Source organism: Podarcis muralis, chromosome 7 (genome assembly GCF_964188315.1).
Source record: "Podarcis muralis chromosome 7, rPodMur119.hap1.1, whole genome shotgun sequence".
NCBI classification, from domain to species: Eukaryota; Metazoa; Chordata; class Lepidosauria; order Squamata; family Lacertidae; genus Podarcis; species Podarcis muralis.
Genome location: NC_135661.1, coordinates 70,028,545 through 70,056,222, shown reverse-complemented (window position 1 = coordinate 70,056,222; position 27,678 = coordinate 70,028,545). Strand labels below are relative to the sequence as shown.

General features: G+C 42.6%; 1 protein-coding gene across 11 annotated transcripts in view; it reads left to right on the top strand.

Moving 5' to 3' along the window:
• Positions 1-4,337: 4,337 nt before the first annotated feature.
• PUM1 (pumilio RNA binding family member 1) overlaps positions 4,338-27,678 on the top strand; it is a 48,885-nt gene continuing 25,544 nt past the window's right edge. For 5 of the 11 annotated variants that reach the window (XM_028742794.2, XM_028742793.2, XM_028742791.2 and 2 more), the window contains exons 1-7: positions 4,338-4,466; positions 13,030-13,403; positions 19,024-19,092; positions 23,673-23,781; positions 24,362-24,540; positions 25,204-25,370; positions 26,770-27,040. In XM_028742794.2, coding sequence (XP_028598627.2) covers positions 13,041-13,403; positions 19,024-19,092; positions 23,673-23,781; positions 24,362-24,540; positions 25,204-25,370; positions 26,770-27,040 — 1,158 coding nt within the window. In that variant the 5' untranslated portion in view covers positions 4,338-4,466; positions 13,030-13,040. Of the gene's footprint in view, positions 4,467-4,493; positions 4,631-13,029; positions 13,404-19,023; positions 19,093-23,672; positions 23,782-24,361; positions 24,541-25,203; positions 25,371-26,769; positions 27,041-27,678 lie in introns of those variants that run through there. The other 6 variants (XM_028742798.2, XM_028742789.2, XM_028742792.2 and 3 more) reach the window with 5 other exon arrangements.

The window sequence follows — 27,678 nt, the reverse complement described above, 5'->3', positions numbered from 1 at the left end:
CTCAAGGTGACATTCATGGTTGTCTTTCTCTCCGTTTTATTCTCACAACAACCCTGAGTTAGGTTCAGTGGTGGAGCTTCATGCTCCAGCACCGGGGGTGTGGGGGGGGGGTGGAGAGCAGGCGGGGGCAGGCTGGCGCGTGTCCCGGGGGTGTGGCACGCCACCCACAGGGGCATGGCACCCAGCGCAGGCAGGGGGGTCAGCCACGATGGCACCCCACCAGGATCACGCTGCCAGGGGCGGTGCGCTCCCCCTGCCCCCCTCTTCCTCCACCAGTGGGTAGATTAGGCTGAGAGTGATGTGGCTGTCTTAAGGTCACCCAGTGAACTTTAAGGCTGAGTGGAGATTACTAGCACTGGTCTCTCAGGTGCTAGTCATAAACTCTAACCACTACACCACACAGACTCCATTGTTATTCATATTTTCAAACATCTAACCATACAGTTCGACACAATAGGAATGACAAATGAGGAGTGCTTTAGTCAGTTCCAGGAAAATGCTGACATCAGTTGTGTTTTGAAAAGCAGCCAAAGTTTTCCCTGAGAGCCTGGAGAGTTATACCTATGTTCTTCAGGTGCCTAATAAGTAGCACAACTTGACCTCCAAGCCCTGGTCCTTGGAGGAGCAGCCATAGCTATGTGGTGGAATGGCGTTCTTCAACTTTTGCCCCACAGATGTTGCTGGACTTCCAACTCCTCATTCAATTTGGCCAATGGTTAGGGGCGATAGGAGCTGTAGTCTAACCAACACAAAGGAGAAGATCTTCAAAAGTATAAGGAACAACAGACAAGATCACAAGGACTGTAGAAATATTGAAAATGGCATGGAAATCATTTGTATGTAGGAAAAGCAAGACTGCATGTAAAATGAGAGAGAGAGAGAGTTAACCACTGTAGTCTAACAATCACCACCTTTATCTCCAAACCTCAAATTATTCTATTGTTATGATGACAGCTCCTGCACTGCATCCTGTTCTATGGTTCATCAGAGCAAAATGGAGAATCTCTCACAATGGCAGCTGTTTGACTTTTCAGATCTGTGTTAATCTTTGTTCATCTTAAGAAATATATAATGCAATAAATAATGAGTGACATTATTTGAGAAATTGTCCATTTTGTTCTGATGAAGCACAAAACAGGATGCAATCCAGGAGACCTCATAACAATATATTAATAATTTGAGGTGCTTAGAGGAATTATTGTATTATTATGTAACTGTTGGCTAATGCATTACAGTATACAGAGAGAGAGAGAATGTTCTGAAATAATTTTGGGGTGTGTGGCTCCTCAAAGTCCAGCAAACAAACTAACAAAAATGCTTAAGCAATTCTAGAGTTTGCTGGCCTCTCAGTCAATGCCCCAACATTAAAACACAGTATTAAAAACAATTTCAAACAACATATATTGAGCAACCGCAATACAGCATATAGCAATCTATCAATGCCCTGGTGTGCAGAAACACTTTTATTTCTTCACCTGACCGCTCAGTATAAATTATTTCATTATTTCCCATATTCAGAGAAAAAGATTTCAGTTCCTTGATCTTTTATTTCAAGAAGAAAATGTATTTTCATTAAAAAAAATATGTAAAACCTTGGATAATTAAACAATGATAAAAATGCAATTGTTCTGTTTGCAGAGGAAATCAGCCAGGAATCATTTCTGTAATTCGCTTTAAATTGCAGTCCTACATACTCAAGCACCAGGGAGTAAGCCCCATTGAACTCAGCGGGACTTCCTTCTGGACAGAAACGCGTAGTAACGCGGCAATTGTCTTAGTGTTAGTTTGTGCGGTCTCCGATTTCAAAGCGACTGTTCCTTTAACCGCGATTTATAATCACAGGAACTACAAGTCCCAGAATGCACCGAGGCAGAGGAATTGTTCATATCCGGTAAAAGGAGTACGAGATGGGAGCTGTAGTCTACAATGATTGCCGTTTGGACCTGTAGGAATACATTTCCGGTGGGGACCCTCTTTTGTTTAAATCGGGTGCTCGACTTTTATGAATAAAGTAGCCAATATCTTGCACAAGTAACAACAGTGATTGTTTTAAAATGATCCTTGACATGGGAGGGAACACGTGCTTGTGCGATAGAGTACAACAAAGCATGCATATTTTTTGAAGTGAGTCTGATCAACTCACTGTGCAGAGGTTCGTTTGCTGACTGTAGGAAGCTTCCTTACACTCAGTCGGGGCGTTGCTCCATCTAGCTCAGTATTGTCTGCACTGACTGGCAGCGGCTCTCCAGGATTTCAGACAGGACTCTCACCCAGCAGCTAGAGACGCTGGGGATTGAAGCTGGTACCGTGCAAAGCACATGCTCTACCAGTAAGCTAAGGCCTTTGTCCCTTAGACCAGGGAAATCCTGGTTGCTTTGGGCTTGAGAGCGCAAATATTGTAGTTGGTTAACAATGGTTTGCATACGCTGATCTAAATTGCACCTTAAAAGAGAAAACAGTCTTTAAGTTCTGCATGTTTGTTTTGAAGTCCCATTAAGCTCACTGAGGCTCATTCCAAAGTAAGTGTGCATCGTGTATTGTCTTCTAAATGCGACTTTGAAATGGGAAGTTTACTTTAATTGCCAGAGGGTGCTGCAGATAATCTGGATGTGTATTTGGCATCTGTTCCACCAGGAAAGGATGGGAGTCTGTTGGGGTTTTTTTTTAACCTACTTGCAGATGCTCATTCTGTATCTGCTTAAATGTCTACCATTGAAGCTGACAAAGCCTTTCCAGCACAATGCTGGAGAGAGAAGGACAGGTTAGACCGGTTTGCTTACTGAACAAAGGAGCAGCAGCTAAGCAAGGTTAGGACACACCAGTAGAAAGCCAGGCAGAATCCGCACATGCAGATGGAAAACCTGGCCTACTGAACATGTGAATGGTGTGCAGATGGGCAGGGAGTAGGTTACAGAACTATAGCGTCCCAATCAAGAGAAGTCCTAGTACTGCTATTTTCTGCCTTGGTTAAACCACACTGGAGTACTGTGTCCAGTTTGGGGCACCACAATTTAAGAAGGATAATGACAAGCTGGAACGTGTTCCAAGGAGGGCGACCAAGATGATCAAGGATCTGAAAACCAACCAAGCCTTATGAGGAACGGTTGAGGGAGTTGGGCATGTTTAGCTTGGAAGTAGCCAATATCTCGCACGAGATATTGGGACGGAGCGAGCTTGTTTTCTCCTGTTCCAGAGGCTAGGACCCGTAGCAATGAATTCAAGTTACAAGAAAGGAGATTCCAGCTAAATATTGGGGGGAGCTTCTGACAGTGGAGTAGACTCCCAGTACAAGAGATGGTGGATTCTCCTTCCTTGGAGGTTTCTAAGCACAGGTTGGATGGCCACCTGCCATGTATGATCTACCTGAGATTCCTGCATCGCAGGGGGTTGGACTAGATGATCCTTGGAGTCCCAAGTCTGAAATTCTACAGTTTTATAAGTCCACGATTCTGTTACAGATGGCAGTAGAGCAGCAACTGTTGTTGGCGTGTAATCTTTCCGAAGGAGCAAAGTCTAGTTGAGCATAACTCATTTTGTTTTGCAGTGGAATTAATTTCTGCTGTTAGTGAGAAGAACGGGGGAGGGGGGCTTGTTTATCTATAAGAAGAATCACGATAGTTATACACGTGCATTTTGTTTCGCGGGGTGGGATACAGACCTGCTATGATTTTCCTGCGCCTTCCTCACTGTCGTCGTTAGCGTTGCCAACTTCTTCAGGGACGGCTGCTGTGCCTTTCATGGCAAACAAAATATCCAGCAAGCAAATGCCGAATGTGAACACCACTGAGGGTGTAGCTGTAGCAGTGGCAGCAGTAACAGAAAACTCCACCTGTTGAGTTTTTGCCTATCACACCCCATTCCAGGCACAGTAGCTGAAGGAAGTGGGGAGTTGTTGACAGGCTCTTTTGGGGGTGGGATAAGGGGCATTTGACTTGAGGATTTGGTTGCCAAGGGTCTTTTACTCTTATGCAGCATGTATAAAAGGGAGAGGGTGCTTTTTTGAGGTGGGGGCCCCCGTACAGTTCACGTTCTATATTAGCAATAAATGATGTGCATCTATATATATTTCTGTATACTGTGCATCATAACTCTCTCATCCTAAGTTCTAAAGGCTCAGGCTACGGAGGTGTTTTTATTTTTATTTTTTTAAAGCCAAACCCAAGCACCCCGATTTCCCTTTTACGTATATGCTGGGTCCCTCCGCCCCGGGGTGTGTGCGTGTGCGCGCGAGGCCACAACAAAGCCCCGCGCGCCTCTGGAGCTCGCGGCTTGAGCTTCCTTGCAAGCCGGCGGCGGCGGCGGCCAGGCTCGCGGAGCCTACCCTTCCCATGATGCAGCGCGCCGCCCCGAGTCCCCAGTGGGCCGCCATGTTGTTGGAGTGAAAGGCAGGGGGAGCGGCAGCCGGAGCTAGAGGCCGGGGGGAGGGGGGGGCCTTTGAGATCCATCTTCATCCTACCGTTCCGCCCGTGAGTATCCGGACCGGAGTGGGCCGAAACGGGACTCGGCACCCCAGGCAGCCCGATGGTAGAGCCGTATTGGGGCTAGGGGTTAGGCCGAGGCGGCGAGGCCCTTCCGAAAGGCGGCCCTGGGCGGGCATTATCGCCGAGGCTCTTCCTCGCGCTTGTTCCTGGTACATATTTTCGAGTCCAAGCAAGGCCTCTATTGTTGTTCCAGGAGGGGAGGGGGGGAGGGAGAGAGAGGAAGGACCGATGGGGGGCGGCTCGAGGGGCCCGGGACGCCCCCCTTTAAACTGTATAGCCCCCCCCCTTCCCGGAAAAAGCCCCCCACCTTAAAAAAGAAGCAGCGGCTTATACCATCCCCTGGGGTGGTTTTGTTCTCTCATTCCCTCCCTCCCCTCCTTCCTTTTCTTTGGTGGGGGGGGGGGGAAGGAGAGGCGGGGAAGAGAGTTTACTTCGGCTTAAAATAGTCTTTCCAAGCAGCCAGAGTGATTAATATGCTTCATTTTGGGGGGGCGGGGGTGGTGGTGGTTTGGTGGCGGTGGTCGGGGGGTGGCTGATTTCATGGTGCAGGATTGAACTCCAGCGATGTGGAGGATAAAAGGGGGAGTACTTTGGGGGAGGGAGGTGGGGGGAAAGTGATTAAACAGGGGGAGGTAATTAGGATTTTCAAACGTCCGTAGGTGATGCCTAATTAAAATTGTCCGCGAGCAGGGCATACAGGAAATGGTGTACGTGACTTAAACTTTGTCTGCCACTGGTGTACAGGGTTGGGTGGGTAGGTATGTATGTATACATTGGATGGGGGGAGCTTCTTTAGTGTCCGGTTGGGGGGAGTGGATGGTGTGTTGGATGTTATACAATGGGGGGTGGAGGGTGTTTCTCTTCCCTGGCCCACAGTGAGTTAATACCTCTGGAGCTCGTGTTTCTTTGTAGTAGCTAGTTGGGCTTGTTTTGGGACCCTTGTGTTTGTTTTTTTCAGGGCGAGCATGGTGGTATAGGGATTTCTGTTTTTGTTTTTGTCCGGATGAAAGGGGCATAAAGAATACATGCAGTAATGGATTTCCTGGTTTGTCTCGGTTTTTTTTATACATATAGCTTATGTGTTTATCTGTAAGTGAGCAACAATGAAAGGCTGGCTTCTCTCCCCTCTTAGGCCCTTGGCCCTTCTAGCTTCAAGTTAGTTCTTGGTGAAGCTATTTTGAAGTGAAACAAAGTTACGGAAGAGGAAGGGGTAGCCCTTTGTTATCATATGAACCCCATGGAAAATATTATCAATTTAAAGACTTTTATTTATCGGAGGGGGGCATGCCTGATCATGTAAGAACCATAACAAAGAACTGAATGTACAGTTTGATCCTTTGCATCTTTACTCAGAAGTGAGTCCCACCACTACTCCCAGGTAAATGTACATAGGATCACAACTTTGTGTCATGGCCCAGAATTAATGCTCCTTCAGTTCACTGAAATAAATAATTTTTTAGTGTGCTTAACTCTTGTGTTGGGCTGTGGTCTTAGAATTTGTAGGCAACAAACTTCAAACGCAAAGAGACAATTTTCCTAGAAAAAGGAGGATTTGATGGCTTAAAAATATAATATGGGAATAGCAATTTACCTTCTGGATTACAATTTTTAATTCCTTCCCTGGTATTAACCCTGGAAGGCTAGTTTCTATGTAGCAATTCAGTTGTATTTGTTATGCCATGTTATATCAGTTTTATTAAATTGTTATAAAGTTTGTTTCTAGTTTATATAAAAGAGAAAGTTACACATTGTGATTCCTTTTACCAATCTGTAGTAAGGACGACAAAAAAAATGTTTTCTTTCTTTTTTAGTAATGTGGATATAGTTTATGTTGAAGGGTGCATCTTTGATAAGGGCCACAGGCTGCCTTTTTGTTTGTAAATTAGCAGCTATCATAGGAAGCTGATAACAAAACTTGGGATTCAAGTGAGGGGGAAATAAACTGTGGTGGTCATGTGACTTGAACCACCCTTTATAGTTTGAAAGGTTCTCTGTAGATCAGGCCTTTCAAAGTGGGGGTCTGGTGTCAACCTTTTTTGGGGGCAGATGAGAAATGGGGAGAGTAGCCTTTTGTAGAACTTCCTCTTGTGGGCATGGGATGTTCATGTGGCGTGGGTTCACACTGAGAGAGTAGCCTGCTTTGGACAATTGGGTTGCCTTAGGTGGTCTTTAGGCCTTCCCAGATTACTGATTCTGTGGCACTGCAGCTGTCTTGTTCTCTCTGCAGTACCGGAAGCTTGACTGAAAGTACATTGATAGGACATTCTGTTGTAGTGTTAGGGAGCAGAGGGATCGTGGCTGAATGAACAGACTGTGCTGCAAAGTGTGGGTTCTATCCCTCAGGTGTGCAGTGAGCAGATAAGAGTGGTGTGGAGCTTGGTAATTAGAATTTGGGAATCCCTAGTGTAAGAGTCCCCTGTTTGCATGAAGTGATATAAAAATACTTTAGTTTTAAACTTAAACTTCCCAGCATGCTGTTCCCCCTGTGCCTTTTCAAAAATGTGTATTTGCATTTAGGGATTTCCTTGTGTATGCTAGATGCTAGATTTAGCATTCGTTGGTGGTCCTGTGCCTACATAGGTGGTTGTACAAATTTACCTTCACAGTGCTGAGTATTGAAAAGAAAGCAACAGTTCTTAATTTTTTTCCAATCACATTTCCCCCACTATACAGTTCTCTTTCACTGCCATTGATATTATCTTCCGCAACAACCCTGTGCGCTTTGCTATTCCAGAATGGACTGTGCCTACCCTAAGATTCATCCAATGAGGTTGATGGCTTAGTGGGTGTGTAGTCTTAATCTTCTGTTCTAACAACTACATCACACCAGCTCTCAGTTCTGTAAGAGAGCAAGAGGAAGTGTAGTGTATTGTAACTGACACATTTCTAAACTTTGTAAGCTGCTCTGGGAGCCTCTTTCGGTGGAAGAGCGGAATAAAAATGCTTCAAATAAATTACTTGAACATGAGCCCAAAGTACTGGACTGAGGAACTGTTGCTTCAAGCCTGGACATGGTATATTGGGCATAGTGTTGCTTCAAGCCTGGGCATGGTGTTTTAGGCGTAGTTTTGCTTCTGTAATTCTGGAAATACACATTAAATTCCCGGTGTTAAAATCACATTTTAAAAAATTGATTGATGAGATGACATGGGCTATTCCAGCCCTTTACTAGCCATTTATCTTTCATTTCATCTTTCGTTACAGCCAGTGGGCAATAGCCAAAAAACTTGTATTCAGAATAGATCAATTGAAATCAATGGGTTTAAGTTACTTGATTCCATTGATTTCAGTGAATATGACTAGTATGTATGACTAGTGTTAGATATTGCTTAGTGAGGATAAAGCTTGCTTTGTGCAATCTCTCTCTCTCTCCCCCCCCCCCCACTCGTTCTTAAAGCTGTCTGCATGGCAGTCACTCACTGAAAAATCTGGTTTGCTATTTTCACTGACTAAAATAGTGAAATACAGGGGTGCTTAAACTGTATCTTCAATTACTTGTGTGTTTCTTTGGACTAGTCATAGGGCAGGAAAAGTCAATTGCAAGTTTTTATTTTAGACCTGATAAGTTTTGTCTCCAGCCCCCCAATTTGACTTACATTGATTCAGAAAATTTATTACTAATGTAATAAATGAATACATTTCTGCAGAACATTACAACAGTTGAACATCTGCCACATTTTTCCATTTGAAAAATAAATAAATCCCCCCCACATTCCTTCAAGGTGTCTACAGGAGATGTGGGCTTTCAGTGGTGGTGCCTGCTTTGTGGACACTCCCACTGGTGCTATTGCTAGTACGGTGCAGATGGCAGATTAGGCATGATTGTTTCAGACAACGTTTCAGTTGTGTATAATTGTCCAATGGCTTTTAATAACTTACTTTCTTTTTGCTGCCACCTTAATGATTTTGTTATGCTGCTAAGTGTGCTTTTTATTTCTGTTAAACTACTGTGCAGATTTTGAAAATGGAAAAATGGAAACACAGGGTATAGTTTTTTAAATATTGCTTTTCTTTAAAAAGGCTTGGCAGATAATAATTCTTGTTGTTAAAGGAGAAAAGTGGGCAATAAACAACTATGAATGGAAGATTACTTGTTTATATTTTCTGTCAATGTTTGCATATTTAGAAGGAACCAAAGTGGGGAGAAGCCCATTATTATAGTTGTTTTTAGAATATTCTGTTTGTGTTGTACTTAATTATAGTACGTACTAGAAGAAGGCTGAAGTAATTTTATTTGAATAAAGATTCCCATCTGCCCTCATTTTGTTACAGAGTAAGATACTTGTTACATATGGGTAACCAAACCAGAAATCTTTTAAGTTCTGTATCAGAATACAGTTTGGTTTTTGCTGCAACCCAGAGCACACTTACTGGGGCAGTTTGCTGTATTGAGACTTTCCTTCAAATAAATAAGTTTGAAAGTGGGGTTTGAATCCTAACACATTTTTAAAATTAAGTACTGCTTCACATATATGTATTTACCACTTTTCATGTGCACAAACAAGCTATTGTGCATCAAACTTTGGTATACCCAACAAGCATAGTGGCTCACTTCGGTTGTAATGGAAAACCAAAGTTTCCTGCCATGTGATTTCCCCTCCCCATGACATTCCCCACTCACCCATCTTCCTCTTTTTGCACGCCAGATTGTCAAATTTGCCAAGATACCCTACCATTTACTTGAAGATGAGCGCTCCTGCTTTCAATGGAATACAATAAGTAATTGGAAACATGGCCTTGGGGTCAGTTCACATGAGCATAGAGGTCACTTAATCTCTCAATTACATTGCTTGGTATTTGATTTGCAGATTAAATGTGTGAACTGATTCCACAGAGGAGACCTGGCCCAATTCAAATTTAATGGTTTCTCACTATCTGAATGAGCATTGGGATTGTTTGTTCCCCTAGCCCAGGGGTAGGCAACCTAAGTCCCGGGGGCCAGATGCGGCCCAATCGCCTTATCGATCTGGCCCACGGACGGTCCAGGAATCAGCATGCTTTTACATGAGTAGAATGTGTCCTTTTATTTAAAATGCATCTCTGGGTTATTTGTGGGGCATAGGAATTCGTTTTTTTCTTTCCAAAATACAGTCTGGCCCACCACACAACTGAAAAAGGTTGCTGACCCCTGCCCTAGCCTCTCCTTTTGGAGATGTAAAAAGTTTAGAAGCCACTACTTCTGCTTTTAAACAAAGTGCAGTTCCCCATTTTGTCTGAACCCTGGGAACAGTGGTTTGTAGAAAGTCTAGATCAGGGTGGTCCATCCTTTTGAACGAAGTGGGGCGCAGGAGTACTTTGATACAGAATCTGGAGCCACACACTGAATTAAATTTCTATATCATAAATTAAAGTGTTAGCAATAGTGTTGTTATTATTCAATATATACAATTAATATATTTAATTAATTACATAATCAGTAGATTTTATTTACTAATTTATTAAACAGATCAGAGCCATTCTTATAAAAATAAGAGACCCAAAAGATCCGTCAGGGATGGAGAAGAAAGAGGAAAAGAGCATGCAAACAAGCAACCTGCTACAGCTGCTGGGCAGATTAGTGAAGCCCCACTCAACTTTTTTTTTGCCCTTTCCCCCTTCTCTCCTTTCTCCTGCTCCCAGCATTGCAGTTGCCAAAATATTCAACCTACACTAACCCGTGTGTGCACTTACACTCTCTAGGCCAAGTTAGGGATTCCCTGCAAATGCCTACCCCTCCCTCCTACAAGGAAAACAATGCTGGCATGACTGGAGAAACTGCCTCTTGCTCCTTTCTTTTCTTCTCCCTGTCCCAATTCTTATCCTGCCCCCGAGGAGGATTCTCAGCTGCAGCTGGGATGGGTGGCTTGCGGTGGTTATGAGCAAACCAGCGCAAAGCTTTCATGTAGTCCCTTCTAGTTCCCTGCAGCTCCTTGAGGAGCTTCTATTGGGCCACCCTGGTCTAGATGGTTAACAAGCCGCAGTCTAGTTGGATCCTGGCTTGTTTTCACTAACTATAGTTAAAACAAAAAAGTGTGGATGCAACAGTAAACTATGGCTTGTTTAAAATGGGGCATGAACCTTCCTTTCTGTGTTGTTTAAGGAACAATTTCATGCAGTTATCCAAATGCACACGAGCTGGTGTGTCTTCCAGTTTGAAAGGTTCCTACTGCCATTAAGCAATTGCTCTGAAAGGGTTATTCTTTGAACCAAGCTTTGTGATGGTGTTGGAGCGCTCAGGGTTTCAGCTCATGGACAGTTGATACACATTTGGTAGGCTGTTCTGCTGCAGACATGCCCTCAATGCATGAATAGCTCTTGGAAAGATTGTGTGTGGCACCATTTGGCATGCTTTACATGGTTACAATCATGTGACACTGAATATCTAAAAAGCACTATTGACTAGCCACCTTCTGTTCAAATGAACAGATGCTGCTATCTTCTGATGAGTTGAAACCACCACTCTGAAGCAATTTAGATATAATTTAGGATGTTTATCTGGTTTATGCCTGGTACACAAAACCAAAAAAGTATGACATGCTAACTTTATGTGCTGTATAAATATCTCAGAAATATTTTCCCAGTGACAAAAAGTATTTGAATTGAAACACTTGATTAGGAAATGCAAATAAAGCAAACTATGATTTTTGTAAGTGTTCTTAAAACGTGACACACACACTCCTCTTACATTGTTTAGATCATATGGGGGAGGGGAAATCACTGAAAAGTGTAAACTTGGGCCAAGCTCTTAACAAATAGTTGTTTGTGTGCAGCCCAATAGCTCCCACTTTGCTCTTCCTCTGGCTAGAGTGCATGAACAAATCAGAAAGGGGATAGCTTCGCATTACTATCTGAATCGGGGATCACTTTAAGAAACTACAATTGCTAATCAGACTTAAACCATGTTTTGTAGTTGATTTACGGATTGTTGATTTACGGATTGTGGTTTGTTAGAGAGAAACATCCATGTTTCTGGTGTAACATTAAGCTATTCCCATGCTGGTTTGTTTACCCGCTTGTGCTAGAGAAGGGGAAATGGGAGTGATCAGGTGACTTGCACAGTATGATTTATTAAGCCAGTATCTTCACCTTACCATTACATGCGAATGTGGACATACTAATTTTAGCATGCTAAGGAGCTGTGTGCTTCCTAGGAACAGCCGCTTGAAAAGCTTTAGATTTCAGTGGCATTGCATCCATCCATTATATAGTTTTGTTTAAAATATTTTGAGCGTCTCATCAATACAAAAGGAATCCCAAAGTGTTTTACAGCCACAATTAATTAAAGTCATATTTGGCTGTGATAAAAGTTGAGTAGAACGTTAAACTCATAATAAACTCAGTGGCCAGCAATTTGCCCAAAGGCCTGGGAGAATAAAGCTTGGCACCAGCCTTATCTGTGAGTGGGAATACTTTTCTAAAAATAAAAAATTTACTGCACAAAAATCAATCTCAAATCATTGGCTGGTCTAGCCCAGTACTGTCTGCTCCAGCTTTCCCCAACCTGGTGCTCTTCAGATGTTTTGGACTATACTTCTACCAGACTCACACAGTGTGGCCAACGATTAGGGATGATCCCAGCAACAGGTGGAGGGCACTAGGTCAGAGAAGGCTGGCCAGCTCCAGTGCTGGCCTCTCCAAGGTCTATAACAGGGTCCCCCACCCCACCTCAGAAGTCTTGCTACCTGAGGTATTTTTAATCTGAAACCTTATGCTAAAAGAATATATGCTGCTTAAACTGAGCTGCAGTACCTCCTTGCTGGCCCTGTGCTCTTCAGTTGGAATACAGTGGTACCTCTGGTTGCGAATGGGATCCGTTCCGGAGGCCCGTTCGCAACATGAAAGGAACGCAACCTGCAGCGGCGCGTCTGCGCGCTTGCGGGTTGCGATTCACTGCTTCTGTGCATGCACATGATGTCACGTTTGCACATGCGCAAGCGGTGAAACCCGGAAGTAACCCTTTCCGGTACTTCCGGGTCGCTGCGGGACGCAGCCGGAAAAAACGTAACATGAAGCAAATGTAACATGAGGTATGACTGTACTGACGCCTTTACTGGTGCTTTGTGTGCAGTTCCCTCCTCCCACTGTCTGCTTGACCCAGGGGTAGTCAACCTTTTTTTACCTACCGCCCACTAATGCATCTTTCTTTATGGTAAAATTTCCTTACCGCCCATCAGTGCTTGATGGAAGGAGGATTCAGTTTGTGCTGTAGAACTCCCTACCGCCCACCTAGAATCCTGAAACGGCCACTAGTGGGCAGTAGGGATCAATTTGACAACCCCTGGCTTGACCTCAGGTGCTGAAGACAAGTGCTGTTGGCACCTTTGTCTTTATTTTATTTCAGGTTAGCGGTTGTACAGGATAATTTGGCTTTGGAGTGTGTGTTTTTGGGTCCAAAGATTCTTTCTGTGAAACGCTTTTGAGAACAGTAATTGAGGAGGTAAATCTTGCCTGACATGGTGAGATTTGATATGAGGAGCCATGGATGTGGTTATTAAGCTTATGCTGGTGCATGCTTTAGAGGCTGGAGGAAACAGGCTGATTTAAGCATTTTGAACCTGTCTCTCCTTAGGTATTGGTGGAATGAGCGTTGCGTGTGTTTTGAAGAGAAAAGCAGTGCTCTGGCAGGACTCCTTCAGCCCCCACCTGAAACAGCACAGTCAAGATACAGCTAATCCCAACATGCCTGTTGTTTTGACATCTGGAACAGGGTCCCAGGCTCAGCAACAGCCAGCTGCAAATCAAGCCCTTGCAGCAGGGACCCACTCCAGCCCTGTTCCTGGATCTATAGGGGTTGCAGGCCGCTCCCAGGACGACGCAATGGTGGATTACTTCTTTCAGAGGCAGCATGGTGAGCAGCTTGGGGGAGGCGGAAGTGGTGGAGGCAGCTATAATAACAGCAAACATCGGTGGCCTACTGGGGATAACATTCATGCTGAACATCAGGTAAACAGTTAAATATTTCACAACTGAACAAATGAGCTAAGCAGGCCTGTGACAGTTGCATGCAGTGAATGTTATTAAAATCTGTGTATCTACATGAGCATTTTTCATTCTGTTGCCTCTTCAGCCTCATTTTATAGGACAATGCAGTAAGATAATTCCTCTATCTCTTAAATAAAAATGTGTATATATTTGCAAATTGTCTTATGCTTGTTGACTTGTTTCTGCCTTAGTTGGACCAGCAGGGCAGTGCTCCCCCCCCCCCCTTTGTCTTTTCAAACCCATTACTATTGTTAGTTTCCATAGTTAGAAAAATGATGAAACTTCTTAAAACAGCACTGGTAAACCTTATTAATGTGCTGGGTTGGCAAGATGTCAGTGTTGTACCTACTTGTGCCTCCCCCCCCCCCACCCATGTGGGGATAAATGCACTCTTTAAACACTTCATTGAAGCATCCATCTCTTCTCCAGCTTCTTGGTAGACTTTTGTGCTCATTAGCTGGAGAATGCCTTTTTTAAAAAAATGTTGCTGAGCCACCTTTTCTGCTCAGCAACCAGGACAGACTTAAAAATTGGCTGTCAAATAGAAAAATCTGCCCAGCCACCCAAGAAAAGCCTCGTGCCTTGTGTGCACTATGTGAGCCTCTGGGCACTCCCACGGACTAAATGGCATAGGGGATAAAATTGTCACCTGAATCATCCATTGACAAGCAGTGGAAGCTGGAGAGTACAATAAATATCTGTAGTCTCCGCCAGCTCCTTCCTAAATAAAAGGAATTTTTTAGGCTGTATAGGAAGGGAAGGGAAGAGTTACTGCTACCTGCTGTTGCTGTCTCTTGTGTGTGTGTCCGTATTTGTGTGTAACCTATGACCTGTCTGGGTGGGTTGTATGTGTTTATGAGATGGGGTGGCATGATGCTTATTTTGTGGGGGGGGGGGTAAAGGGGTTGAAGGCAAATTTAAAGGGACAGCTATCCATAAATACATTTAGTTGTCTCTTAACTTGCATCCTCGTAATCAGCAGTGGACCCCCACTGAATCCCGAGTTCCGCACCTCTGAGCTAAATGATCTCCCCGCACTAAATTCACTTAAACTTGATAAGTGCTCAGATGATTACTTTTCTTTTTAAAAAACGCTATACCCTGTTCCTGAGCCAGTGAGGAGCTTTTTAGTAAGCCTTCAGTATGCCCACATACAGTATTTGTGAAAACTGCTGAAAAATAAAACTTTATTTTTTTGGCCAGGTGATGGCCTGAGCATTGATGATAAAATGTGAAGTGGAGCTGTGTTTTGAGAAATAAGTGCCCCACAGGGAAAATAGAATGTGCTTTTTGTGTTTGTCAAAAGAATGAGCATTCCAAAATGATTTGTGATGGTTATTGTCTTTCCTTCTGGAGAATTTGAATTGTATCTTGTTTTGAAGATTTATATTTGTAAATATGATTTCCATAGCACCACACAATAAATAAAGAAGTCAGAGTACAGTGTAAATAAACTGTGTAAAAATATCAAATGAAAGAGCAGTAACAAAAGAGATAGAAACAGCATCCAGATGTAAAAAAGACACAAACCAGATAAGCATTCGGTAGGAGGCCTGTTTGGAAAGTCCTCAAGAATTAAAACTAAAATGGTGGCGCTTTCACTGAGCAGTAAATGGGTTTTAATTTAGCACTTAAAACAGAACAAGGAACTTACCATGAAGAGATCTCTGTGGAGGACATTCTGTGAGTGGGATGTTGCCACTGAGGTGGCCATCCCCCAATGGCCACCCAGCTTATTGCCAAGGTGGAGGGTCCCAGAGAAAGGCCTCTGATGAAGATCTTAGTGCTCAAGCAGGATCATATGGATCAGAGTTGACAATTTGAACACCCAGGTCTTAATTGAGCATCATCCTCTCCAGTGATGATGTTCCTATCACAGGGTGGGTGGGTGGGTGTGTTTCGCAGTATCTCTTTCTCTTGTGGAAGATACTAATCTGTCTGCGTTTTTGACATTTGTAAAGACAGTAGGCTGGTTGTTGCTGCTTTAGGTTCCGGAACTTGTAGGACTTGGTTACTGACAGACTACGTTTCTGTACAAGACCTATGTGGAAATTAAAAGAAACTGCTTGAACCATAATCTAGTGCAGTCTTTCTCAACCTTGGGTTCCTAGATGCTGTTGGACTACAACTCACATCATTCCTCACCACCATCGCTAGTGATCAGGGATGGTGGGAGTTGTCATTAAAGAACATCTGGGGACCCAAGGTTGAGAAAGCCTGGTCTAGTGTATGGGACAATATGGCTTAGATCAGCTGTCCCCAGTGTGATGCCAAACAGATGTTTTCAAGTAACTCCTATGTTGGCTGAGACTAATGGGCGTTGCAGTCCAAAACATCTGGAGGACTCCAGGTTGGGGAAGGCAGCCCGATATTATACCGTACCATAAAATCTCTTCAGCCACCATAACTGTTCTCTTGTAGGGGAATTGTGCTGCCTTTAATAACGTTCTTCCTTCTCCCCTTCAAAGTAAACCACCTTTATTATTCCTGAATGACTTTTTGTAACTAGGTTGAGAGCCAGGCTGGAAAGTGGCTTTATGTTGTGCATTGTTTGCCTAAATGTAAATGTTTGTTGCTCAGGAGCTCAGTTTGTTGAAATGTGTTAACCTTGCTATTGCAAGTGAACACTTGTAATGTGACCTATGTTTGTGAAGTGTTGGGAGGGTGAGTTTATAAAGAGCAAGTATGTTTTGGGTGGTAGTATGTTTTGGAGCGTTATAAACTTCTGGGTTACCTACAAAAACACTGTTGCAATAGACATCAAAATACTAGGGAAGTTCAGGAAATGAGAACCATGGAAGTATGGGGCATCAGCAGAGAATACAGAATTTGACTAGATATTGACTTAACCCTGGTGAGGCTACACCTGGAGTACTGTGTCCACTTCTGGGCGCCACAGTTCAAGAAGGATGTTGACAAGCTGGAACATGTGCAGAAGAGGGCAACCAAGACATTCAACAGCTAGTAGCTGTTGATAGGCTTGTCTTTCCTGAATTTATTCTCCTTTAAGCCACCCAAGTTGCTTACCTTCACTACCTCCTGTGGGAGTGACCTGCAGGAACAGGTGCTTCCTTTAAACTGTCCTAAATATTCCAACATTCAGCTTCATTGGATGTCCAAAAGATCTAATCTTATGAGAGAAAGACACTTCTCTATCCACTTTCTCCACACCATGCATAATTTTACAAACTACCATGCCACCTCTTGCTCTCCTTTTCTCTAAAGTCCAAAGTCCCAAATGCAACTTTTCCTCATAGAGAAGTTGCTCCATAACCCATAATTGCATTACATGATCCAAGCCATACAACCAAATACTGTATTTTAAACAGCTTCAGCACTGTTTCTGTACTATAGAAAAACAAAACACAGAAATTGTTCCACGTAAATGACTCTTGATATGTAAACCTGAACATTCCTGTTTGGAGTTGGTCAACTTGCAGCCTACAGGGCAATCTTAATCTGGTGTCTGGCAGTTCTATCAAAGTTCAGTGAAGATGTGGTTAAAAACTCACACTCACTGTTTCACTCATAAGGAGAAAAAGATTTGCAGTGCAATCCTGTACATGTCTACTCAGAAGTAAGTTCAGTGGGGCTTATTCCCAGGTAAATAGGTATAGATTGCAGCCACAGAATTTTGCGGTTGCATCTCTCTGGGTTTCTTGGAGAAGCAATGAAACACTATGCATTCCACAATGTTGCATTCCATGCTGTACCTTCACAATTGATCATCTCATATTGCCAAAATGCACTGTGACAAGAGCTATGGAATGCCTTCAAAATAGTAAACCCCTTGAACTCAACCTAATATGTCACTCGTGATCACATGCATCTTTGTGAATCATAGGCAGGAAATACCCCTGGCTTGGCTAAGGAAGGGACATGGTGTCCATATTTGTCAGAACCTGCTGAAAGAGGAGGCCCTGTCTGTGTCTGTGTTTTACAGTGTTTTCACGGTTAAACACTTTCCTCAAGTGTGCACATCTTCAAAAAGCTTTCTGAACCCAGACACCTGATCTGTGCCATATGGGCCTTGCGTCCTTTTCGGTGAAGATATGCTGGCATGCTTGCTTTACATAGATAAATACAATGCGCTGATTGTCCTCTTGGGAATAAGTGGCACATGGCTGCTTATAGAAGACAGTCTTTGACTTGAACAGAAACTTAAAAGGAGGCAGTTTGATCCATGATTTAATATGGCACAAGACTATATGCTATTCTTATTCCTACTTCCAGCATAACCATATTGCCTCTAAGTACTAAAAGCATGGTCCTCTGACTTCAGGAGAAATTCATCCCATAATTTGAACTTCCTCTGTTGCCAGATCTCTGAATTGAATACTTTCCCCCTTTAGAAAATAATAATAATCGTCCAGTATATCTTTCAAATTTAAAGTGTACTGGTTAAGGGGAAAATCCTGTAGCTTCTGAATATGTCCCATGACTCCAGAACTCTTGATGGTCCTGACTTAATGCCTCTTATTTTTGACTGGTTGCTGCCCCACTTTTTTCTAAACTAAAAAGCCCCAAATATCATAACTTTTCCTTGTAGGGGAGTAGTTACAGTCCCTTGGTCATTTTGGTTGCCTCCCCCCCCGTATTACTTCCTTTTGGAGATAAGACAGCCAGAATGGTATCTTACGCAAAGTGATGAATATCAGGAATCTGTATCCACAGTGTTCTGGGGAGTTCGTCCAACATCCCACCTGAACTGATTTGGGAGTACATGTGCAGGGAGAAGAGGGAAAGCTCTGCTGCACTGGTGTGATTTATGACTCCTGCAAGGGCAATTATTTAGTTGAATCCAGCCCTATGTTAATAGAAGCTCAAGTCCGATTTGGTCAAATAAACCATGGTTGAGGTTGTCTTCTCAATCACAGTTCCTTTGAGGGGAAACAACGAATAATGCCAATGTCAGCCTCTGGTTTGTTTCCTCCCAAGTGAAGAGCTACTTGGGAATGCTTCAGCTGCATATCAGCACACTGGTCATTCACACATTAAATCATAGGTTGGTGAACTAAAGCAGCGGTGGAATTGTTGTGGATGAATTTGACAGTAGCGTTGAAATGTTCATCTACATACAGGTTGACCTTTTATCATTGGTACTTTAGTGGCTGACAGCCCACATACACACATTGCTGATGGTTCAAGAGAATTACTAACAGCTGAATTCTTCTATCTAGCTAAAACTTGGTAGAGGATGTTTCATTAGTTGAATGGGCAGAATTATGGAAGGCTTTGATTATTCTTTTTCAATTTTATTAATATAATCTGTTTTGGTTGGCTATATGTGCAAAAATTCCCATTTGATTTCCTTTGTGTCTGCTAAACCTCCTTTTCTCTTATTAACTTGAATATATAAATATGCTTTTTTGTTCTGCTGTTATTAGTTATATTGGTATACATTTGTGTGTCCCCCCTCAAAATATGTTTATTTTACAGACCTAATTATGTTCTGCAAGTCATATGCAATTGCTTATATGTTGTTTAGAACTGGTGTGCAGTTGTTCTGTCTTTTAGTTTTATAGGCCATGTGACAAAGCTTCTTTCACCTGTTTTTCTTGCATCTTTCAATGTTTAATAGGTTCGATCTATGGATGAATTAAATCATGATTTTCAAGCACTTGCTCTGGAAGGAAGAGCTATGGGAGAGGTAAGTGAACATATTTTGTTGCATTTCTTTCTTTATTTCCTTCCAGGTAAGCCCAAACAGTGTCCCGTTTTCTCTTGGATACTGCCCTGGCCCAGGCCTGTTTGTCTTTTCAGAGATGGAACTATAGAAGGTGCTCTCGCACCATTTTCTGAGATGGAAAACTCAGTATGCTATAATGGTATTTGTCCAGGTACTACATGTTTTGCTCCCTGCCCCCCAACCTACATCTATGCCATCTTAAATTGTGTAGGAGGTCTGTTTTACCCATGACTGCTACAAAGCAGGGTTTGTGATTTAGAACGGATTCTTGAAAGAGAGGGGGATCTTGCACAGATTTGAGATGATCATTTGGTGCTGCAGTGTAAATGAAAAATGAGCACTTGAACAGCAGCAGTGTATAGTGTAGACCATTCTTCCCCAACTTTGGCTACCCAGATGTTGCAGAACTACAATTCCCGTCAACCCTGTCCAATGGCCAAATAGTCTGGGACTGAAGGGAGTTGCAGTCCAACAACATCCAAGATTGTGAAAGACATTAGGGATGTTCCACCCTGAGTAATGAACACAGGAAGCTGTCTTACGTCAGGTCAAAACTATTTCTCCATCTGGCTCAGTATGAGCTACTCTGATCATACCCATCACCTGATCATTTAATTGGAAATGTCAGGAATTGAACTGGGGATCTTCGACATGATAAGCGTGTTCTCCAAATAATGAATACTGTGAATCCATATTTATTTGCGTGGTGGATGAATTAAGACCAGTGTTCGAAATTAGCCAGGTACATTTTGCATCTGATTATTGGCCACTTGCAACCAAGTGAAGCCATCTCTGCCATTCTGTGGTGCATGCCTTGGGATCATTGGATCTTGACTGTTTTCACAAACTAATACCAACTGATACAATCTATCAGTTATATTTTATCTGCACAATCAGAATGAATTTCAGGAACCAAAATGCTTTTTCTGTGCAGCCTGAGCAGAAGCAGTGAATGAAGTTAATAGCTAATGAGTTTGTCTTCCCCGCCCCACTGCCCTACTCACAGTTGTGAAGAATATTCTTACATTATGAATGGTCCATGTCACCATTAAGAAAAAGAGGAATAGGAATAGGCCAATATTTATGTGGACTATCCCTGGATAAAGTTCTCAGAAGTTCTTAACCTAGCTCAAGGTTGTCATCTGAACTAGCCAGATGTTTAACTGATAATCAATCACAGCCCATCGATCATTTGAAAAATGCAGATCCTTACGCTATATATGAGTCCACTTTAGAGACCACTTTTGGTTGTGGGGCTCAGAAAGCAAGAGTACATGTATATGGGTTTTTATTCCAGAAATAATACTAAAAAAGCAGGAGATTATATGAATAGAATATTCAAAGAAGGCTCATAAAGCCCACACAATCCTCCATTGTCCATTCTTGACCCTGATATTAAAGAAAATCCACTGACTGATTTGCAAAATGCTTGTCTAAGAACCAAGCATGCTAACTTAATTGCTTCATAATTGGATAAAGGATATCATCACTCTAATTAAAGTAGTTGCTAGTATGCCCCTGAATATGATTCATGTTGACGATGACAGTGAAATAAGTAACAGGAAATTAAGTAGTTCTTTGGCGGGAAACAGTGGTATATGCTGCGCTGGAAGATTTGGAGAATTAATTTTGATTGGGTAGGGGGAGAGAACAGGGCAGACTCACAATTTGTGACCCCCCCCCCGCCCCTTAAAGGATCTGAATGGCATGATCCAGCAACCTTCTAATGTACTAGCTTTTACATTTGCCAGCACTGAAGAGCTTTGCACATACATAATTATAGAGTGAGTGTACAGATAATGGCAGTCCAAAATTTCACAGTGAGGCAGACTTACTAGCTTGCCTCTCGATTGAATTCATAGAAATGAAAAATCATAAATAGAAATTGCTCACTAAGAATGTCTCTGTTGTCATACTTCAAAATTTAGCACCTAAGAGTCAGCAGTTTAAGCTAATCATGGCATGCAAACACCTTGTATCATTGAAATTTATGTTGCCCCCCGATAATCTTTTCCATCCAAGAAACAAGTGAACTGTCAAAAAGTCTGGGCTTGTAGCAAACAGCTGACTCCATGGTATAGATATCTCGCCATGGAAATAGTTTGGCAGAGAGTATCTCACCCTGAGAACGGATGACTTGGATTACTGCATGACTTAGAATACCAGAAAAAGAGCAGCTGGTTGGCTGGGGAACTGAAGAACTAAGCTGTCAACTCTGTAAGCAGTGAATAAAGTTTCCAGCCACCTAACTAAATGACTAAATAGTTTTATCTATTTTGAAAAACCTAACAATACCAGTGTTTATTTTCATGATGCTATCTGAATTAGTCAGCTTGGAAAAGAGATTGCTAGGCAAATAATAGTGAAAAAAAATGAAATGTTTGAGGTTTTTTTATTTTACAGTCGAGCAGTATATAATTTTTATTTAAAAAATAAAATGTAAGCATGAATTTTAAACACAACAAACAGTTGGTTTTATATATAAGCTGGGAAAGGAATAAATGTAAGAGACCAGGAAGGGAGGCAAAGTGTTCCCAAGGCCTAAGAAAGGTTTAATAAGATAGTGAGCGAATATTTATTCAGGTTCACAGCCTTAATAGCCAAGCTACTGAAATTCAACACACCTTGAAAAATACCAGAAGGTGTTTCGTTTTTAATAAGCCAGATCTTGGGTTTGATTTGTAAAACTCTGGCCCCTCCATGTGCCATGGTAACGGTATCTTCCTTTGAAACACTGCATAACCCAAGAAGACCGCAATGACTGCATTGTCAGTGCTTTAATTGACTCTGATTCAGTTTGGCATACTGTGGGCAGAATAAGTGAAGCTTGATTCTGCCCTTTATAAAGATGTTAAATAAAAAATAATGAATAAAGGCAACTGGTTAATGGTAGAGTGTGGGAGGTAGACTTTCAGGATGTACTGGTGTTGTGCAAAAGGAATAGAAACCTGCCAGGACCTCAGGGCCAGCAGTCTCCATGTTTGCCAGTGGAAGAGAAGAAAGATTTACAAGTTGATGCTGTTTATCACCAGCTAAACATACACAGGAAAACCATTCTGACATATATTGTGGAAGTTGTGATGGAAAGGTGCTATGCAGTTGGTAAAATGCTTGGTTTGTGGCATGACAATGCCTCCCTTCACTCTGCCACAGCTGTTTCCCAGGCGTAAGCATCCCATGTGACTTATTCTTCTTCTGAGCGTATGCAGGGCCTGAGTTAGGCTGGTTTGGATGGGGGAAGGCTAGGGAGGCCTTTTAGCTGGAGTTCATAATATATCCCTTCCTTCTAATAGCAAAATCAGCTAGAGAGTGCCAACAGAATTGTAGCCAAAACAAGACAACTGGGGACACTAGAGAGGGCTATCAGCATGCTGGAGGGGGAAAAATAACTTAATAACCCTTCGCCAACTTCCCCCAGCACCATATGTACTAAGCATGCTAAGTGGGCACAGAATGCTGAATATGTATTAGAGGGGGGAAATCGAGAAGCAGATTCAGGGACGGAATGTAGTTTCCTGTGGACTAATAATAATAATAATAATAATTTTATTATTTCTATCTTGCCCATCTGCCTGGGTTTCCCCAGCCACTTGGGGCGGCTTTCAACAGAACATTAAAAACAGAATAGAACTTCGAACATTACAAACTTCCCTAAACAGGGTGCCTTCAGATGTCTTCTAAAAGTCGGATAGTTGTTTATTTCCTTGACATCTGATGTGAGGGCGTTCCACAGGGCGGGCGCCACCACCAAGAAGGCCCTCTGCCTGGCTACCGCTGGCTAGCATGAACACTGAGCAGGAGCACTTCACATTGCAACATTTTACTGCAGGTCCCACTTGTCATTTATTATTTGAAAGGTTCTAATATGTGCTGGATCATGTATGTATGGAAATAATGAAAAGAGAACCTGCCTACAGGCTCACATGTCTATACAACATGAGGGAAAGGGGACTTGTTTTTCCTGTTCAATTGTTCAGCTCCTGACTTGCTAAACCTAAGAACAAAGGAGAGCCCCACTAGATCAGACCCAACAGTCTGTCTAGTTCTGGACCCTGTTTTCAAGTTTGCTCCTTCTGTGGAGCCTACAAGCCTCCACCTCATTTTCTCCTTCCTCTGGTTCTTCCATCATGGCTTAATGAAACTGGCTATTAATGTGTCCGTTTTCTAACCAGGACCCCCATTATTGTGCTGGACAGGACGGAATAATAATGCATTTGCCCCCTTTACAGTGCTAGAACTCTTCTTTCACTCCACAAATTGGTTTTCCCATGTGTCCGCCAGCCCCAAGCCAGCCCCAGAGCTTCAGTTCTTGTGGATATTTTTGGATACAGTATTTTTGGTCTGGATTGGAGAGAGAGCAGCAGAGAGAGCATTTAAAGGGTGTTTAGAAGGTTTCCCCACTTAACACAATTTTTGCTTCTGCATACATGGGCCTGGAACGTAACCCCTGCGTAAGTTTGGGGCACACCTATACTAATATCTTAGTTTATCTTTAAAGATAACCTTTAAACATACGGTATATTTCTCATTTTGTTTTACAGCAGCTTTTGCCAGGTAAAAAGTTTTGGGAGTCTGATGATTCAAGCAAAGATGGACCAAAAGGAATATTTTTGGGTGATCAATGGAGAGACAGCGCTTGGGGGACATCAGGTACCTCAAACCATCACGTAAATCATTTGGAGCAAGTTTTTCTACTCTTTTCTTTTCTCTCTTCCTCACAGCTCCTTAAAGCACTATAGTAGAAACATTTTAGAAAAGAGGTAAATAATATCCCTAAACAGTTGTACAGCACAGTTAGATATGCAAGGTTCTCATATTCGAAATTTGTTTAATGCAGGGCTTTGCTGATCTGTCTGTGTTTGTGGGGGATGTGGAATGGACAGTTGAAGACAGGTCTAGCTCTGTTTGTCACTGTTTTCTCTGGTTCTGTGGAAGGGGGCAACATGAGAGAATGAATGAAAATTACTGGAGAAAGATGTAGATGGGTATCCCATGAGTAATTACAAGGCACTTCTTGTGGCTGCTGTCTTCATCAGTTACCACATGTTAGTTTGAATTCTGCATTTTCTTGAAGTCTGTAGTTCTCTCCCTCCTGTTTTCGCCTTACTTTTAAGCTGTTCAGAGGAAGTTAGGAAGCACATTTTCTAAAGATGCACAGTAATCTAATGCTGAGCCTCTTCAATTTTGCTACTGATATATGTATAAATATAGCCATTTGTTTTTGTTGCAGATCATTCTGTTTCCCAACCAATCATGGTTCAGAGAAGACCTGGCCAGGGTTTTCATGTGAATAATGAGGTTAACTCAGTGCTGTCCCCACGATCGGAAAGCGGTGGACTTGGAGTTAGCATGGTAGAGTATGTGCTGAGCTCATCCCCGGGGGATTCCTGTCTCAGAAAAGGAGGATTTGTAAGTATAGTGGATGATATCTGGTGTCACTGTCTCTAAATCATTGTCTGTTCCTGTTAAGTCCAATTCATCACCACAGTTTTGGAACAGTTGGGGAATCGATTACATTCTAAATGCCCAAAATATGAAGCTGATACAGGATAGTTTTTTAAAGGGACAGGAAGGAAGTAGAGTAGCTAGGCCCAGAAGTGATCATTCAGTTGCTTTTTAATGATAGGCACTGACAGTTTATTCAACAGAATTAACACTGAGTAACTTAAGATTGTATGTCACAATTCTGCAAGAATGCAGGAAAAATGCAGATTGTGGCCTTCGGTGCAAAATTCATCCTCCTGAAATTGTATCTTTTGTCCTGAAGAAAAGGATAGTTCTAGGTTTTTATGTGCAAACAGGTTCTGAAGAAAGCTCAAAAGTCAGAGAGGCAGCTGAGTAGGGTTTCCATTATGTGTGCACAATTGCATTCACATGAATGTGTGTTCAGGGGTGGGGATTAAGCGCATCAAAGATGCCGCTATAAATTGCACAGTAAAATAAGCAACAGCAGTAAAGCTGAAACAGATTTTAGGGTGATGTCACATGTTAATTGTAAAATTTCTTGATTCAGACGTGTGTGGTTGTTTTTTTTAAAAAAGAAGACATTGTGAAGTGCTATATTTTACACAGGGGCCAAGGGATGCTGAGAGTGACGACAATGATAAAGGGGACAAGAAAAACAAGGGCACATTTGATGGTGATAAATTAGGTGATTTGAAGGAAGAGGGAGATGTAATGGACAAGGCAAATGGATTGCCTGTACAAAATGGAATTGATGCTGATGCAAAAGATTTTAGGTAAGTATGTACCTATATGTGAGTCCAAAAAAGTACTGGAACTGTAATTTAGAAAGCAGTAGAGCAGAAGGGAGGAATTGGGTTTCACTTGGGAGCTGCTAATTGTAATCAGCATTTGTTTGGTGTTCCTTTGAGATCCGAAAAGAACACATTTTTGCTCACGCAGGCCAGGCTGGGTTCTCTTTCAGCTAACCTACTTTCTTCCCATCTGACGGCTTCTCCACACCTCAGAGGTGGCTTTTCAAGGGATCCAGTGAGTTGAAGCAGGAGGCAGGAAAATGCTATGCTGTCAACAGAACTCTTCAGGGCCAATGAATAATCTGTGTTAAAATATGCTGCTGTGGTTGGGCACACTTTCCTATAGTTAAGAAAAGTGCAGGGACAAAATAGCAAAACAAATGCAACTTTTGTTCATGAAAGCAGCTGTGAATTGTAGGTGGGTTGCAGTCTCCCTGAGCAGGCCCATTTATAAATGGCAGGAAACATGTTTGGGGATGGGTAATGAGAGGCAATCCCTTGGGAAGGGTACAGTTGGTGTAGTGCAGTGTCTAGTATATATTTGAATAGGGAGAACACTTGGTGAATGAATGCACCTTCCATTCACTAGAAGCTGAACTTTGGCAGCAGGGAACCTTTTCTTTGCATGTAAACTCCCTGTGTGGGAGATCATGGTTTACACCCATGATCTAAGTAGGTGTAGGGCAACCTGCACAAGTAGAACTGCTTTCCTTGCATGAAGCAGGCTACAGGGCAAAGGAAACGTGATACATCTGGAAGGGGTGGAGGGTGATGGTAACTGGAGAAGAGATACAGAATCAAACCAAGGAGGGGGTGAATGATTGGGGCAGGCAAGATATAGGCGGCAAAGCCCACAAACAGTGGCTGCAGGGAGGATCCTCTGTCATCACCCCATTTCCAAGTTCAGGAGAAGAGAGAAGATTGCCATATCTGATGGGTTGGGGTGGTAAAGGGTGCTCTCCAAGGTGAGTGTTGCAAAAAAAATTTATTGACAGCTGTATGAAAGAGAAGGCAAGGTCTTTAAAAAAAACCAACCTCAGAGTTTTAGATGTAGTTTAATAGGGCAGATATTGGGGGTAAAGTGGGAGACAAGGGAACTCTTAACAGCTATAGCAGCAGCAACAATAGATCTACAACACAAAACAGCCAGGTAATGGTGGTGAGTTATTTGGTGTTTCAAAAAGATGGGAAGGGGAAAAAGACATAACTTTAAAAAATTCATTTTAAAACTGCCCTTCCATTGACACTGATGGTGTTTTTAAATAAATAAATAAATAAATAAATAAATAAATAAATAAATAAATAAGAAAGAAAGAAAGAAAGAAAGAAAGAAAGAATTTTGCTGAGTAACTGTTTTGTGATGCTTTTTCTTTTTCTTTAGTCGGACACCTGGTAACTGCCAGAACACTGCAAATGATGTGGATCTTTTAGGGCCAAACCAGAATGGATCTGAGGGCTTAGCCCAGCTAGCTAGTACGAATGGTGCCAAGCCTGTGGAGGATTTCTCCAACATAGAGTCCCAGAGTGTTCCATTGGATCCCATGGAACATGTTGGCATGGAGCCGCTTCAGTTTGATTACTCTGGCACTCAGGTACCTGTGGATTCAGCTGCAGCAACTGTGGGCTTATTTGACTACAATTCTCAACAACAGGTAGATCTTGCATTGATTAATATGGATCCTCCCCACCCCCTTTCTGTCTCCTGCAGGGCATGGGTTTGCACACACAAACCTATGCACCTGGAATAACCTCTGTGTACCAACCATGCAACTTTTTCTTCTGATACGTACAAAATGGCTGGATATCGCCATCCCTTTCCCCCTCCCTTGATATTTCTAACTGCTTTGGGCACTTGCACTATAGGTTAAGCATATAGGTTGTGCACATCAAAGCTAGGGTCATCATAGTTGAGGAGCTTACTCCGCTCAGTAAATGAACATCAGCTTTGGTTTGCTGGCTAAAGTGTAGGAGGATCCGTGTAGCAAGAGCTAATTTATAGAAGTGTATATTTTATAAAATATTACCCTGCGTGTGCCTTCCACTTTATTCTATTACTGTAAGATACTTCTGCACCCATTCGTTACACAGTCCTTTTGTGGCAGGAGCCACAGCTGCATTCTCAGGAGGGCCATGAATCTGAGAAAAATATGCAGCTTAGCTCTTTGATGACTGCATACAGAGTTGTCACTTGGGACGCCCCACCCCCCTTGAAGCAGGCATTAGACTGGCGGAAAGTGAGAAAGAAATATGAGAGTAACTCTAAGCAGATTGTGACCCTCTGAGGCAACGA